The 15,424-nt window shown below is 42.8% G+C and overlaps 1 protein-coding gene across 1 annotated transcript; it reads right to left on the bottom strand.

Moving 5' to 3' along the window:
- On the bottom strand, nt 1-5,491 carry vax1 (ventral anterior homeobox 1). The gene is made up of 3 exons (XM_027024599.2): nt 5,275-5,491; nt 3,114-3,301; nt 1-623 (listed from the first exon to the last, which is right to left on the bottom strand). The coding sequence occupies exons 1-3, from the start codon at nt 5,489-5,491 to the stop codon at nt 60-62; spliced, it is 969 nt and encodes a 322-aa protein (XP_026880400.2). The 3' UTR covers nt 1-59.
- Nucleotides 5,492-15,424: the final 9,933 nt, after the last annotated feature.

Below are 15,424 nucleotides of genomic sequence, written 5' to 3' on the forward strand. Positions count from 1 at the left end.
CAAAAATGAAAGTTTCAAAACAAGAAGAAGATATTTAAAAATAGCCACCTCCCAAACAATCATTCCAGAACTTTCTTGTCCACGGCCTCTTTGCCATTGGTCCGCGAGTAAGGCTCGAAGGCGGAGGAGCTCAGGTAGCGAGCAGACAGTTCCTGCAGGTTTCCCGCAAGCGAGCCGGCCATGCCCAGCGGGGCGGAGGAGATACGGGAGGCCACGGAGCCCAGCAGCGAGGGCATGGGAAAGCTGAAGAGCCCGTGGGCCGGCGACGAGCCCTGCAACCCCGATGCAGTCCCCGAGCTGGTCACTGCCGGCAACGGGGGGCTCCCCGCAGCACCGCCTGAGCTGGCAGCTCCGCCCCCGCTACTGACGCTGCTGCTGCTGCTGGAGGTTCCCCCGTTAGCAGTGATGCTCAGCGGGGGTCCACGGAGAGCCGAGCCCAGCGAGGAGCTCCCGCAGTGGGGCATCAGGCCCGGCAGCCCTGGGGGTGTCAGCAAGCGACCCTGCTCCAGCAGACGCAGCACACTGCAAGTGGCTGCAGTCTCAGACACCACAGAGCGAAGCTCAGAGTCTTTCCCCTGGTCCTTCTTCTGCTTGGTCCGGCGGTTTTGAAACCACACCTTTACCTGACCACAGGCACAGACAGAGGGGGAGAAACAGAGGTAAGAGAAGAAAGGCTTTATAACTAACTATGTTGAGAAGCACTTACTGATTTATTAGTTTGAGCAAATAGGAGGCGAAAAATATAAGTGACCACCGTGGCACAGATACAAAGGATAAACACTAGAGTATGAAACTGTGAGTACCTTTTAAAACAGAAGGCTATCTGAGTTAACCTTCTTTATTCTCATTAATATTTCTCCTTATAAAAGGACTTTGTGCTTTTAAATCAGTTTCCTGCTACCAGCCTAGTAGTGGAGGACTTAAAGGTATGGCTTAGAGGCTCACACAGAACTATAGTACTAATAGTTACCCAGATTTTTAAATACGAGAATACATTCGGAATAAAATGCATAACCAAAAATTAGGAAGCAATTAGAAACCAAAACATTATAAAGTAGGCTGTTGTTGTTGTTGTTTTGTTTTGTTTTTATTTAGGGTTTTGCTCAGAATACATATGAGATCAATAACCTGCATTTTAACCTGAATTTTACGGGGGACAAAATATGCTGTAGGATTAATAGGGCGTCCTTTCGGGTCTGTTCTCCATCGACGGTGTCAGGCAGAGGTAGGTACCACCAACTACACCACCTGGCCATGAATTAAACATAACTAAATAAAATTACACAGCTGCAATGATGTGAATTATGAGCTTGAAAGGTGTGTAGTATGAGGATGTTGTGTGAGGTGTTGTGTGAGGGGGTGGTAGAAAGTCCAAAATTATCAGTCTAATTTCATTACTGCTAAAATAAGGTTTTCGGTTTGGTTGGGCTATATCAAACAGGTTTGCTGATATTTCTCTGGATACTGGTTTCTTGATGAGCACAGACATACACAGACACAGGCAAACACAGGCAAGCACAGGCAAACACAGGCAAACACAGGCAAACACAGTCACAGAGCACTAGGGAGAAAGAGCAGACAGGCTGTGTGACCTCATACGTTCCAGATGAGAGTTCTGTAGATGTTCTGATGGCTCAAATTATTCAACAAATCAAAATGGTTAAATGAATGCAGGTCAACTTTTAACTGTGTCTCTTAAAGCTTCCGCAGTGTGTTTCAAAATATTACAAAGCACATCACAATCACAGTATGGAACAATATAATATTTTTGTTTATAATGCGCAACCCTTTTGTCTATGGTGCCTCTTCTGCACCTGGAACCACTTAAGATGAATCACTTTCTCTCTCATACACACTAATACACAGAGAGACAACAGACACACACATTGACACACACACGGACAACAGACAACAAACACGCACAAACTCTGGCAAACGGCATTTTTTGCGCTTGGTGATTATATTTTGTGTGTGTGCTTCAGAACCAAGGAGTGCCAGTTGAGTGAGATGATGTCTATAGGTTCATTAGGGGAAAGTTGTGTGAGACTACAGTCAGAGGCAGGGCGCTGTAGAGAAGGAGAGCTATATGGGACTACAGTCAGAGGGGGGCGCTGTAGAGAAGGGCGAGATGAACAGAATAATATAAGTAGAGACACGCAGAGCGGAGACACGTGAAGCTGAGAGGCACAGACCAGAGGCATGCTTACTTTACATGTATGAACATGTTATGTATGTTAATAACAGCTGCATGAAGCAAGTTTCTTTTAGTGTGGCTTATAACATCTGTTAAGGAGAATGTCCTGCATCGCTACCTAACCAAGCTGAAACCCACCAGAATATTTCAGTGTATTTTGTCTTCTGCCGTATGAGGTTTGGGTCACATATATATGCATATATAAACACGGTTAAACAGGCCTGCGCGTATTGCTTGTCGGCTCATTAAAGCTATAACGGGATCTCCGTACCAGTGCAAGCCAAAAGAGTGTAGGAATTTCCTTCAGCGAAAACCAATTCTGGGGGCAGGGGATACACAGAGGTGTGAGCAAGCCAGTCACACGCACAAACAGATGCACGCACACACAGGAACACACGTGTGCGCGCACATCCAGATGCACACACCTACACTGATACACGCATACATATACGCACGCACACATGCACTTCTGCGCAATGCTTTCATGGCATTTCAGCAGAAAACAAAGCCCATCTAAGAAAGCCTCAAATGAAGAGAACATAAGAGCAGTTCAGCTGGCACTACGATGTAGACTACAGCCTGGCGGTGTACATTACAGCCAACCGCACAGTGTAGGCTACAGCCAGACCTGTAGTTTAAGCTACAGCCAGCCCTATGGTGTACAGCTGGGGTCCTCCATGCATGAGTGTTAGGAAGGGAAGGAGTGTATGCATATTACTTAGAATTATCTGTCTGTGAATACAGACATGTCTATACACAGACTTGATATAAACCTATGTAGTGTGTTTGCGTGTGTCTGGGTATGTGGGTGTGTATACGTGTGCAAGCGTGTGCGCGCGTGTACGTATGTGTCGTGTGTGAGTGTGTGTGTGCGCATGTGCACGTGTGTGTGTGTGCATGCACGCGCACATGCGTGTACCTGCGTTTCAGACAGGTTGAGCTGGCGAGCGAGTTCAGTCCTCTCTCGGCCCACGACATATTGACAGCGCTGGAACTCCATCTCCAGGCGATATAACTGCTCCGCTGTGAATGACGTCCTGGTCCGCTTCGGCCGGTCCAGATCCAGGCCCTTGGGTAGGATAATCTCTCGGATTGAGCCTTTGGCATCTGGGAAAGTAAATAAATGCCTGTCTGTATCTGAATCAGATTATTCAGATATTATAACATCTATGTATATTTGTGCCAATTTACAATTCAAACATTAAATACACAGATAATGCAAATAAGATTAAAAAAGATGATTGCTTCATTTTTCTCTGGATGGTAGAATTTGCTGCAAAATAAACATGCACATTTTGGTTCAAAGTTGATGAAATTCTTTCTTTTTTTTAAGAAATAATCTTAACAGAAAAAGAGCATCTTTTGGTTACAATCACATTAATATATACAGCGTACTTCAAATTAATATTTGATTACAGGATCTAATACATATTTATTACATCTACAATTAAAAAAAATAAGAAATTAAAGAAAATACTAATTAAAACACAAGTTCATAAATCAGTTGATAAAACATCAGAATAAAGCCTTAATAAAAGTGTGGAATGCTGTATAAAACGAAAAGACAATTATAGCAAATAATATTTACTAAACATGTAGCTGCATTGTTTATTCATGTGATTTCAAGATGTTTGACATTCCCCGTCTCTTTTAGGAACACACTTAAGGTTTCCCAAAATAACGTAATTTAAATATTCTGCTTAAAAGGCCAGCGATTTTAAAAATATTTTTAAAAAATGTAAGATACAATTATCATATTTTCCTATTCCTAAAAATAGTTTAATTTTTTCTAACTCAAAAGTGATTTTAAATGTATCAGTATTACTGATAAAATTCAGACACAACCAATTTGAAATTATTTCACTCAATTTAAAAAGGACTATTTTTAAAAAAACATACAAAAAACTTCACTTAGATGTGAAATGCAATTTATAACACTTCCTTAAAATGACCACATTGTTAATCTTATAGTTTTGATGGACATTCTAACACCACTTATAATAAAAACTATCACTATGTATATTACTGTTAATTAAAATTAATTAATTAATCAATGAATCCCCTTTTGTGGAGTTTTCTACACTCTTATATGTTAAATATAGCCCTGATGACAGATTTATCCTGATTAGTGTTATAATACTGTAGTTCTACTTTGACCGTGACACTATTATCCGCTAAGTGTTGTAAATTAGGAATATTGGTTTCTTAACAGCTGGAAGAAACAAGACAATAATTTCATCAGGTTCATTTCACTGGGGTTTGATCAGGTCTCTGCGCGTGAGCCAGGCTGAGCTCAGCAGAGACCAGCCTTATAGGTATTAGGATGCAGTTAACCTACACAGCACATAACACTCTTCTATTCTTCAATTAGTATAAATCTAAATCATTTATGGCTACTTTATCCTGCACAAAATTTTGGTCTGATAGGTTTTTCAGTTTCTTCTGAATTAATCACTAGAACTTTGTTCAGCCCCCCTCCTCCAAAAAGACTGAAAAATGATAAATTTCACATTTGTATTAACTCTTAAACATTCTTTTAAAAATTAAATCACTTTTAAAATGAACAGATTAACTGCACAAATTAAAACTATGCAGGTGATTACATGCTTTGATAAATTAAAAAAAATACTTTTATGAATTTAAATACTAAAAATAATTCATATATTTTATCAGTTTATTCATGGAAATTAATCTGGAGGCAATTATCTTATATAGCTGGAAAATTATTATTCAATTAAATTTAGGAAAATTATTTTTTATCAATTATTACCTCTAAATGTGATTATTTTTAGCAATAGGACAAGCACAGAGTGTTATTTATTCTTGTTGGAGATTAACCTGAATTTCTTTGACGTGTGTTTAAAGGCTAACTATGTCGGTAGGTCTAGGACGAGTTGTGTGTTTGTGAGGGGTGTTGCGATCACAAAAGCTAAATCTTCATCTACATTCTTCTTCTCTGGACCAGGAGTTTTAATTCCTGTCAGTGCTGATGCTAAGATGAAGGAAGCACACTTCACGAGAGACAAGTCTGTCCGGCCAGGACACCGAGGGGCTTCCGTTCGCGGAAAAAGCTCTCTTACCTCGCACCAGTATCCGACGACAGTAGTCCGGGTCTCCAGAGCTCGTCCGGGTTTTCTCGCAGTTTTCTACAGATCCAGATGAAACAAAGGGCTCCAGTGACTCCTTCAGCAGCGTTTTGGAGAGGCTCCCCTGTGCCTCCTTCCCCTCCTTCATCTCCTTCATTCCGTTCTTCAGTCCCGCACCTGCGTCGGGTTCCTGGCCGTACCGCACATCCATGCTTAGCTGCTCCACTGGGACTCTCCCTTCACCTTCTCCTTTGTTAGGCAAAAAAAAAAAAAAACGAAAAAAAAAAGACCCGAGCCGACACCAGGGGTGTGACAGGACAGTGCGCCGCTGCTCGGGACTCTCGGTATTGTAGTTTCTGGTGGCCCGTGCGAAACAGCAGATTTCGGAGCGCTGGAGTTAGAGAGCTAATACTGGTGCACCGCTTGGCTTCGGAGCTCTGTTAGCAGCGTGCATGCTCTCTTGGTCGCTGAGCATGAACTTCTCGCCCAAATTCAACAGTAATTTGGCGTCCCCTCTCCTCGTTAGCTGCACATCAGCCTGATAGAGACGATCCCCAAACAATCAGAACAGCGGATGGACGCATGCTCACTCGTTTCAGATGATTACCGTAATTTTGCTGCCTTCAGATTTGCGTAACCTCCTGAATGTGCTAAATTGTTTGGGGAAATATATGCTGCACTAATGGAGGGGTGCACTGTCGACAACTGCTGTACTAGCTCGTCCTCACGCACACGTACACACACGCTCGCACACTCACACACGCACACATACAAACACACACACACATACACACAGGATCCCAGTCGATGATTGGTCTTGAATCGCAAAAAGAGAGAGCACACACACTCTCACTCATGCACTCACACTCCCGACATAGAGTGAAAAAGAGAAGCCCTCAGACAGAGAAGCCCAGAAAAGTTGGAGTCAAGCTTGAGAGTCCCGCGGCTGGCCAGAGTCTTGCTACCCAGTGTCTCGCTACCCAGAGTGTCACAGCCCTAACGGGACGGGCTCGGGCTCTGGTCTAAGATCACAATTAGCCTGGTCACAGCACAACCAGCCCTTAGCAATTCACACCGCCCCACAATTCACACCGTTCTCTCCCAATCTGAGAGTGTGTGAGTTCACGCAGACATGGACAGAATGAGAGAGAGAGAGAGAGTTGGGAGGGGGGGAGAGAGAGAGAGAGAGAGAGAGAGAGAGAGCGAGCAACAGAATTTGATTGAGGGAAAGAGGTGGAGAGACCAAAGGATACAAAAAGAAAATGAAAAAAAAATGAAATCCACTTTGGTCGGAATTCACAGTGCACAGTCTGACAAAAGAAGGGAGAGGCGCACCGATGAACTCCCACCGGCAGGAAGACAGGCGGACTCGCTCCGGCAGGAAGACAGGCGCCCAGCCCGCAGGGTCTCGTCGAGGCACTCAGAGCCTTAACAAAACCTCGGAGCAACTCTGACATCTACAAGCAGGCTGTCATCTTTAAGGCAGGTCTTTTACCAACACCCACCACTACACACCTGAGAAACAACCAACCACAGAACCTTTAAACAAGCAAAAAATCAGGGAAAAATCAAGCACATAAAAACCTGCCTATAGCCCCCGCATACACACACGCACACAGACACACACACACACATACACACACACACACACACACACACACTTACACACATACTCCAGAAACAGCAGTGGCTGTACCACCCACCCACACACCCTCCTTCCAGCCTGTTTTACACACACACACACACACACACACACACACACACACACACACACAGACCGTACTTTCAGCTATTTTCATTGTCAATGCAACAATAAATGGGAGAAGCACAGTGGTGGGTAATCCAATAAGACCATTGATTAGGCTACAATGACTCAATTCAAGCCAATAGCTGTATGCTCAGGGCCTTCTTGCCACCTTGCTGGGCCAGAAGCCCTCGTCCCTCAGAGCCCCCCTCAGACCCCCCCTACCCAAAGCCTTTCAGCGCTTTATGGGAAAGGGAGAACACAAGGGTAGAAGGATGGCAATTATCTAATTGGACTATTAACAAACAATTCAGCGAGTGTGTCTGGTAGGGAACACTGCCTGAGCGGGGGGCGGGGGGGGGGGGATGTTGAAGGGGGGTTGAGAAGAGTGGGGAAGATGCAGAGGGGGTCTGAACTTCATTCAGCGTGTGTTGTGGCCAGTCTGTTCAAGAGTGGGAGAGGGAGACAGAGAGAGAGAGAGAGAGAGAGAGAGAGAAGGAGAGATTGTTTAAAGAAGAGGAGACAAGTGGAGGAGGGTGGGATTGTTTAAAGAAAGGGTAAGAAGGAGGTATGAAGAGGGGGGCCAGCCACGGGGGTGGGGTTAGGGGCAGGAGGTGGTGGTGGGGGGGATTTTTAGCCTGTTGGAGTTGAAGCTTGAGAAAAAAGGTTTTGGTTTGACAGGGACGAGCTATAGGCTGTATCTGCCCACCTCCACAAAGGCACGACGGAAACATGGCAGGCGGTCCTGGGGCAGAACGTCAGAGTTAGAGTGATGGGGCAGAACCAGAGCAATGGGGCAGAACTAGTCTTGGGGTAGACCCAGTGTTGGGGCAGAACCAGAGTTGGGGCAGAGCTAGAGGCTGAACAGAACTAGGGCGATGGGGCAGAAGCAGAGTTAGGACAAATCAGAGCCGGTGCAGTTTGCAGGGAGTGCTGCAGGCAGTAGGTGGTGCTTTTCTGCACATGATATCTGTGTTCAACTGTTTAGTCTAGTACTGGGTTTATCCTGCACATGATATCTGTGTTCAACTCTTTAGTCTAGTACTGGGTTTATCCTGCACACAGGAATGAAAGTGCAAGTAAATTATTCCTAAATCTACACTAAGAAGGATTTCAATAGTGAATCAGTACTATTATTACAATTTGGTCCTAGACTTGGCTAATCCCTTAGTCCCTAGGGTTACTTCCCTGGACATGGAAGTTTACTTATGTTACTAATAGCTAAAATAAATCAATTAATAATTGATGAAGCAGTTTTACTGATGAAGATGAAAGTTCCAGCCTTGTGTGGAGTTTCTAATACAAAAAAATATGCATACTTGACCACAAAAAGTTACAATATGTACACTAAAAATAACGTTTAAAATAATCAGCAATTTCTCAGTTTAATATCACCACTGAAATAATACAAATAGATTATTTATAGCTCTGTTTTAAATGTTGGATAGCGCTGCTTTAAATGTACGATTGCTCTGTTGTGCATGAGGGATAGGTTTGTTTCAAATACAGGATCGCTCAGTTTAAAATGTTGGATAACTGTTTTAAATGTAAGATGACTTTGTTGCAAATGCTAGCTATGTTTGAAATGTTGGATGGCTGTTTCAAATATAGAATAGCTCGCTTTCAAATGTAGGCTAGCTTTGTTTCAAATGTAGGACAGCTGTATTTTATAAAACGCAGTGCATGATAAACAGCCAACATACCCTTACCATCTATTTAGTGTGCAGACCATTTATGTAGCAGTATAACTCAAACCTGATGTCCAGTCACACACACACACACACACACACACACACACACACACACACACACACACAAATGCACGCATGCACACACTTAAATGAATGTGTTTCTGTACAGTTAGTACATCCATTACCCATAAAGAAATATGTCTCAGCTAGGCTACTTAATGAAAATAGGGACAGACAGATAGAGCTAAAGAGAGAATGAGAGAATAAGAGAGAGAGAGAGAGAGAGAGAGAGAGAGAGAGGGTAAGATAGATACATAAAGAGAGAGAGTATGTAAGAGAGAGAGAGAGAGAGTAAGCTAGTGTTTGAGGGAGCTCAGCTTGTTCTAATAGCTCATTTCAGCTGATTAGGAGAATCTGCTTTGGATCTCCTCCGGATGGCGAATCCCTTTTAGCTGCTAATATGTTTGGCACCTCTTTACCATCTCACCAGCGGTAATGGCACCAAGCCAGGAGTTCACTGCAACAACAGCCCAACACAGCAGCCTGGCTCACGGCACACAAGAGTTAAGGCCTTATTACAGGTGTTAAAGGAGAGCTTCAGCCGTGTGTGTGTGTGTTTGTGTGAAAGAGATTCTCAGGGAGGGCACACACAAACCCTCTGCAAAATCTGTGACATGTGACAGGCTTCCAGTGCACCACACATCTGTGTATAAACAATAATACAATTCTTCTGTGATTAAACAATACCACACTCACATCTATGCATAAATAATAAGACGTTCTCTGTGCTTTTTTTTTTCTTTTAATGCATAAAATATTTATTGTGTATGTATGATGTGTTTTTCTAGTGTTTTAAGACTATATATATATATATCAGTATTACAGAAATTGTTGTTTACAATCCCTCCTGTACTTCAGAAATGAATTTATTTCTTAATATGTATTTCCCTTTGTAGCTCTACTGTAAAGAGAGAAGTAAACAGAGGTTCAGAGAAGAGAAGAAAAAGCCAAGACAGGAAGAAAATGTGTGTTTGTGTGTGTGTCTTGGTGCGCACGTTCAGTAAGGTGGACCCCAAGGCCCCTGTTGCTGTGTATGTGTGATCAGTACATGGCTCTTCCCCTTGTGTGCATGTGTTCAGTACACAGCCTTTCCATATGTGTGTGTGTGTGTGTGTGTGCGCGCGCGACTTTCCCCAACTGACACACCACTCCACCCACTCCACCCACTCTACCCACTCCACCCACTCCACCCACTCTACCCACTCCACCCACTCTACCCACTCTACCCACTCCACCCACTCTACCCACTCCACTCTACCCACTCTACCCACTCCACCCACTCTACCCACTCTACCCACTCCACTCTACCCACTCCACCCACACCACTCTACCCACTCCACCCACTCTACCCACTCCACCCACTCCACCCACTCCACTCTACCCACTCTACCCACTCCACCCACTCCACCCACTCTACCCACTCCACCCACTCTACCCACTCTACCCACTCCACCCACTCCACCCACTCTACCCACTCCACTCTACCCACTCTACCCACTCTACCCACTCCACCCACTCCACCCACTCTACCCACTCTACCCACTCCACTCCACCCACACCACTCTACCCACTCCACCCACTCTACCCACTCCACCCACTCCACCCACTCCACTCTACCCACTCTACCCACTCTACCCACTCCACCCACTCCACCCACTCTACCCACTCCACCCACTCCACCCACTCTACCCACTCCACTCTACCCACTCCACCCACTCCACCCACTCTACCCACTCTACCCACTCCACTCTACCCACTCCACCCACACCACTCTACCCACTCCACCCACTCTACCCACTCCACCCACTCCACCCACTCTACCCACTCTACCCACTCCACTCTACCCACTCCACCCACACCACTCTACCCACTCCACCCACTCTACCCACTCCACCCACTCCACCCACTCTACCCACTCTACCCACTCCACTCTACCCACTCCACCCACACCACTCTACCCACTCCACCCACTCTACCCACTCCACCCACTCCACCCACTCTACCCACTCTACCCACTCCACTCTACCCACTCCACCCACTCCACTCTACCCACTCCACCCACTCTACCCACGCCACTCACTCTACTAACTCTACCCACTCCACCCACTCTATCAACTCCACCCACCCCACCTATTCCACCAACTTCACCCACTCCACCCACACCACTCTACCCACTCCACCCACTCTACCCACTCCACCCACTCCACCCACTCTACCCACTCCACTCACTCTACTAACTCTACCCACTCCACCCACTCTACCCACGCCACTCACTCTACTAACTCTACCCATTCCACCCACTCTATCAACTCCACCCACCCCACCTATTCCACCAACTTCACCCACTCTATCTATTCTAATATTGCACCATGCAAAGCACTTAGTACTTCTCCCTTTGTCACTCACACACACACACTCACACACACACTCACACACAGACACTCACACACACACTCACACACACACAGACACACACACACTCACACACACACACTCTCACACACACACACACACACACCAAGGACCTTGAAAGATTCTGAAGATTTAACCCTTCATACAAAGCTTAAAATCTCAAGTAAAGTAACAGATAACAACACAAATAGTCTTCATTTCAAAGTCAGAATAATGACCTTTATTATATAAACATAGTATTCATGCTGCAGATTACTGAAGGATAAAAAATCCCAAAAGTCTCTTTCACAAGTTAAAGACCAGGTGTGCAGAGCAGCAAGTAGGAGATGAGCTGCATTTGTGCGCATGTATGTGTGTTTGTGTGTGTGTGTGTGTGTGTGTGTGTGTGTGTGCTTGACAGAGAGCGATATTGTGCTCCAAACATGCTACTGCAGGAATCTTAAATGTGTTCTCTATTGTCTATAAGCGTGTGCGAGCATGTGTGAGTCTTCGAGAGTGTGTAAGCATGTGTGAGCATATGCGAGCGTTACGAATGTACATGAGCATGTGTGACGTGTGTATGAAAGTGTGCATGCATGTGAACCCGTGCATGTGTAAACATGAGCACGAGCGCATGTGAGCATGTGTGAGCATGTGTGAGCGTGTGTGAGCGTGTGTGAGCGTGGGTGAGCGCGTGTGGGGGTTCACAGGGTGCCGATCTCTCAGGAAAAACACATCAGCACCACATGAAGGCCAGAAAACTTCACACCACGTGTTTTCAGTCAGAGCATAATAACCACATTCTGACCTTCAGAGAAACAGAAAGACACTCATAGCCCATTCTGAGAAAAACTGCAATACTACATGACAAAAAGACTAAAAGTAGCAGTCCAAAACCTTTATTCATCTTCTTTTAAAGCTTCAACATCACAATTTTGAGAGCCAGTGAGACGCTACTACTGTTTACACTAACAATAATAATAACAACCAATAATCATCACCATCATTATCACCATCTATAAACCCCACATTTGCGACAGGAGATCAAAATGACATGCACAACAAAAAGACAATGTAGAACAAGATCAAATTACAATAACAAATTACAAACAAATGTAGAACGAAGTACAATAAACATCACAGAAAATACAATAAACATCCCAAAAAATACAATGAAAAACAAGAGAAAAAACTAAAAATAGAAGCCTAAACATAGAACAAAAAGGAAATATGAACGAGTCGCTTGGTGAGATGAGATTTGGGTGCATTTGCATTTAGGAAAAGCAGGGTTCCACTCTTCTCCAGGCTGCTTTCAATGGTTCATAAGGGAGCCGTTTTATGATTCATCAATAGTTACCCTCACTGGACCTCCAACAATGTCTCCTGTAAGTCAGTCTTTGTTCAATTCTTTTTGCGCACTAAGCAGAAAATCACAAGAACCATTAAGCAAAGCCTGCAACCATTAGCAAAGCCTGGATCTGCATGATAAATGTAGAACGAGCAAAGAAAAAAGTAAAAGAATGCACGAAAAAGAGAAATGCAGTGTGAAAAGGCCTCCCTGATTTATTTAGCCACAGCAAAATAATGGTAAAAATAACAGCTGAGCAAATCTAGAACGCCACAGCTAATACACAAGCGCCACCATGTGTCCGTGCAATGGCATGACATTATGCGTTAGGAATTGTGCGGCGTTAAAAGATCAATTACAGCCATTTTAAATGGATGTGTGTGTGTGTGTGTGTGTGTGTGTGTGTGTGTGTGTGTGTGTGTGTGTGTGTGTGTGTGTGTGTCTATATATATATATATATATATATATATATATATATATATATATATATATATATATATATATATATATATATATATAAACGAATATAAGTTCATAAACCAGAAACTAATAATACATTAAACAGGTTGAGTAATTAATATGTTTGACTATATTTCGGTGACTAGACAGACACAAAAACTGTTGCGAAATTGTATAAGCCATTACTTATAATGAACGAAATCCAGTAATAAAATTTATTGTCGCGTTATTTTATTAGTAGGTGAAGAATCTCAGAGGACTGACAAACGTTAGCCACACCTTCATTAAAGTCGCCATTCCCTTAAAGGGCGTGGTAGACTGAGCATTTATCATTGTATAAGGCAGTTTAGACTTAATAGCCTAATAGTCCTAAACAGGTATGGCTTGAGAGCCCAACAGGTTCCCATAATCACCACATCATTAAAACCTCTTACCCTTGTTAATAATGATATTAACAACATTAATAACAGCAACATTGTTATTATTATTATTATTACTGTAGTTTGCCAAAACCAAAGTTACATCATAAACACCAAACAGAAAGCAAAAGAAAACAGGTGTTTACCTAAACATTAAATATTCACAAATTCCTACAATAATCACTAACTTTATTTAAAAAGTCCTCTCTCCTTTAAGCTTGGTTTATAAAGAATTGCATCTGAAGTTCTGTGCAAATTGTGTGTCATTCCTGTTACCAGTTACCACTTCCTATGAAAACTTTGTGGGCTCTGTATCCTAGCAGTGCTCCAATGGCCACTCAATTCTACAAGTTTGCAGTTGCTACCCTTATCATGACACAGCTATGTTCCTTATTTTGCTCCAGTTGCCATTAGTCGTGAAAACTTTAATCTTGTTTCAGTAGCAGTACATTAAAAAAAACGTCAAACCTGGCCTGCTCTGCTGCGGCATGTTCAGCGAATTCTACGTGCCAGGGAGCTCATTAAATGCATCTAGCCAACACCTTTGGTCAAAACCAGGTCACTCATGACAAAGGCCAGTAAAGGTTAGTCCAATTTTCTGAGGATGTAGGACCCCAATATTCGCGGAGTACAGGACCCCAGTGTCTGCACGGTACAGGACTCTGACACTTCGTTCTCTCAGTACAGAAGCCTCCTTAACAGAACTTGTTTATCAAAACAATAATGTATAACACAATAAGTTTAATCACTCGCAGCACTTTAAAGGTTGATACAGTATTTTATAAAAGTAAGTACATTTGTACTTTAACTCAAGTAGAGGTATAAAAAGAGGAATTCTACTTTAACGTAATATTTTACCAAAGGTATTTGTGAGTAAAACAGCTAGCCATAATCTGTATTAATCCAACCCAACAAACAATCTAAAATGGACAATAAGAAAACTGTAGACAAGTTAAATAATACATACAATGCTCATATTGAAAAACTTTAATTGAATAATTAGTTTCACCTTATAATAACACAAACCCTTTCACACCCACTCTAAGTGACATCCAACTGTGTTCATAACAGATCATACTATGAATAGCTTGTACAGCCAGTGCATTTATTTTTCTATCTGAAACAACTGCTAAACATACAAACATCAAACACTTTATAATGTTAGAGTCCATTTGCATCTGCTACATTTATGAAATATGCTGACCTGTTTGGTCAGAACATGTGAGCAGGCTTGCATGTTGTGACTTAACTAATGAGCAAAACTTTGTGAGTAGCCCAGTTCACACTACACAATTTATATTTATGGAATTTAGCACTCTTATTCAGAGTGACTTACAAAAGTGCTTTAGTTGTCTTAAATTATTGTTAGCTAGGTTAAAGTCCAAAAATATCCTTAACCAAGACTGAATAAACCATGTGTTAGTGCTGAGACATAGAATGAGAGCTACAGTAGTGCTATAAAATGCAGCATAACTGAAGAGCATTTACTAAATGAGACCACTATAAGTGCAAATACAATCTTCTTTAAAGTGCCTGATTTGGTTCAATCACAATATTTAGTTTACTTAGTTACTTGCAACAATCTTAATTTCAAAAGGAACTGGAACTTGACTGGGATTCTCCACTTCCTGTGTACGGGGAGAAACTTACAGCAGATTGATGGCTAATGTAGTTCTCTTCTGTTAAGGAAATTGACTTCTGTAAACTTAATGGCGTAGATCAAGGTGTGGGTGCATTCTGGTCTACATACAGCATTTTTTAAATATTCTTAGTGGTGTAATTACTCTTCAAAGTACTAGAAGACAAAAAGGCAAATAAGGAACATTTAAAGAGGAGTTTTCTACTAAAACAAAAAACTAATCCTTCAGTCAAATTGTCATCAGATCCACCTCTCTGACCAGACAGGGTATTTCACACAAATAAATATAAACCCCATCATCTCAGAACAATTCCAAGACCAACTCTCAAGAACAGTGTCCTTATAGTCGCCCGCCAGTGGAACAGAACTTCCTTACAGGTCACTGCAGATAAG

The sequence above is a fragment of the Electrophorus electricus genome, chromosome 13, assembly GCF_013358815.1.
Source record: "Electrophorus electricus isolate fEleEle1 chromosome 13, fEleEle1.pri, whole genome shotgun sequence".
Classification (NCBI taxonomy): domain Eukaryota; kingdom Metazoa; phylum Chordata; class Actinopteri; order Gymnotiformes; family Gymnotidae; genus Electrophorus; species Electrophorus electricus.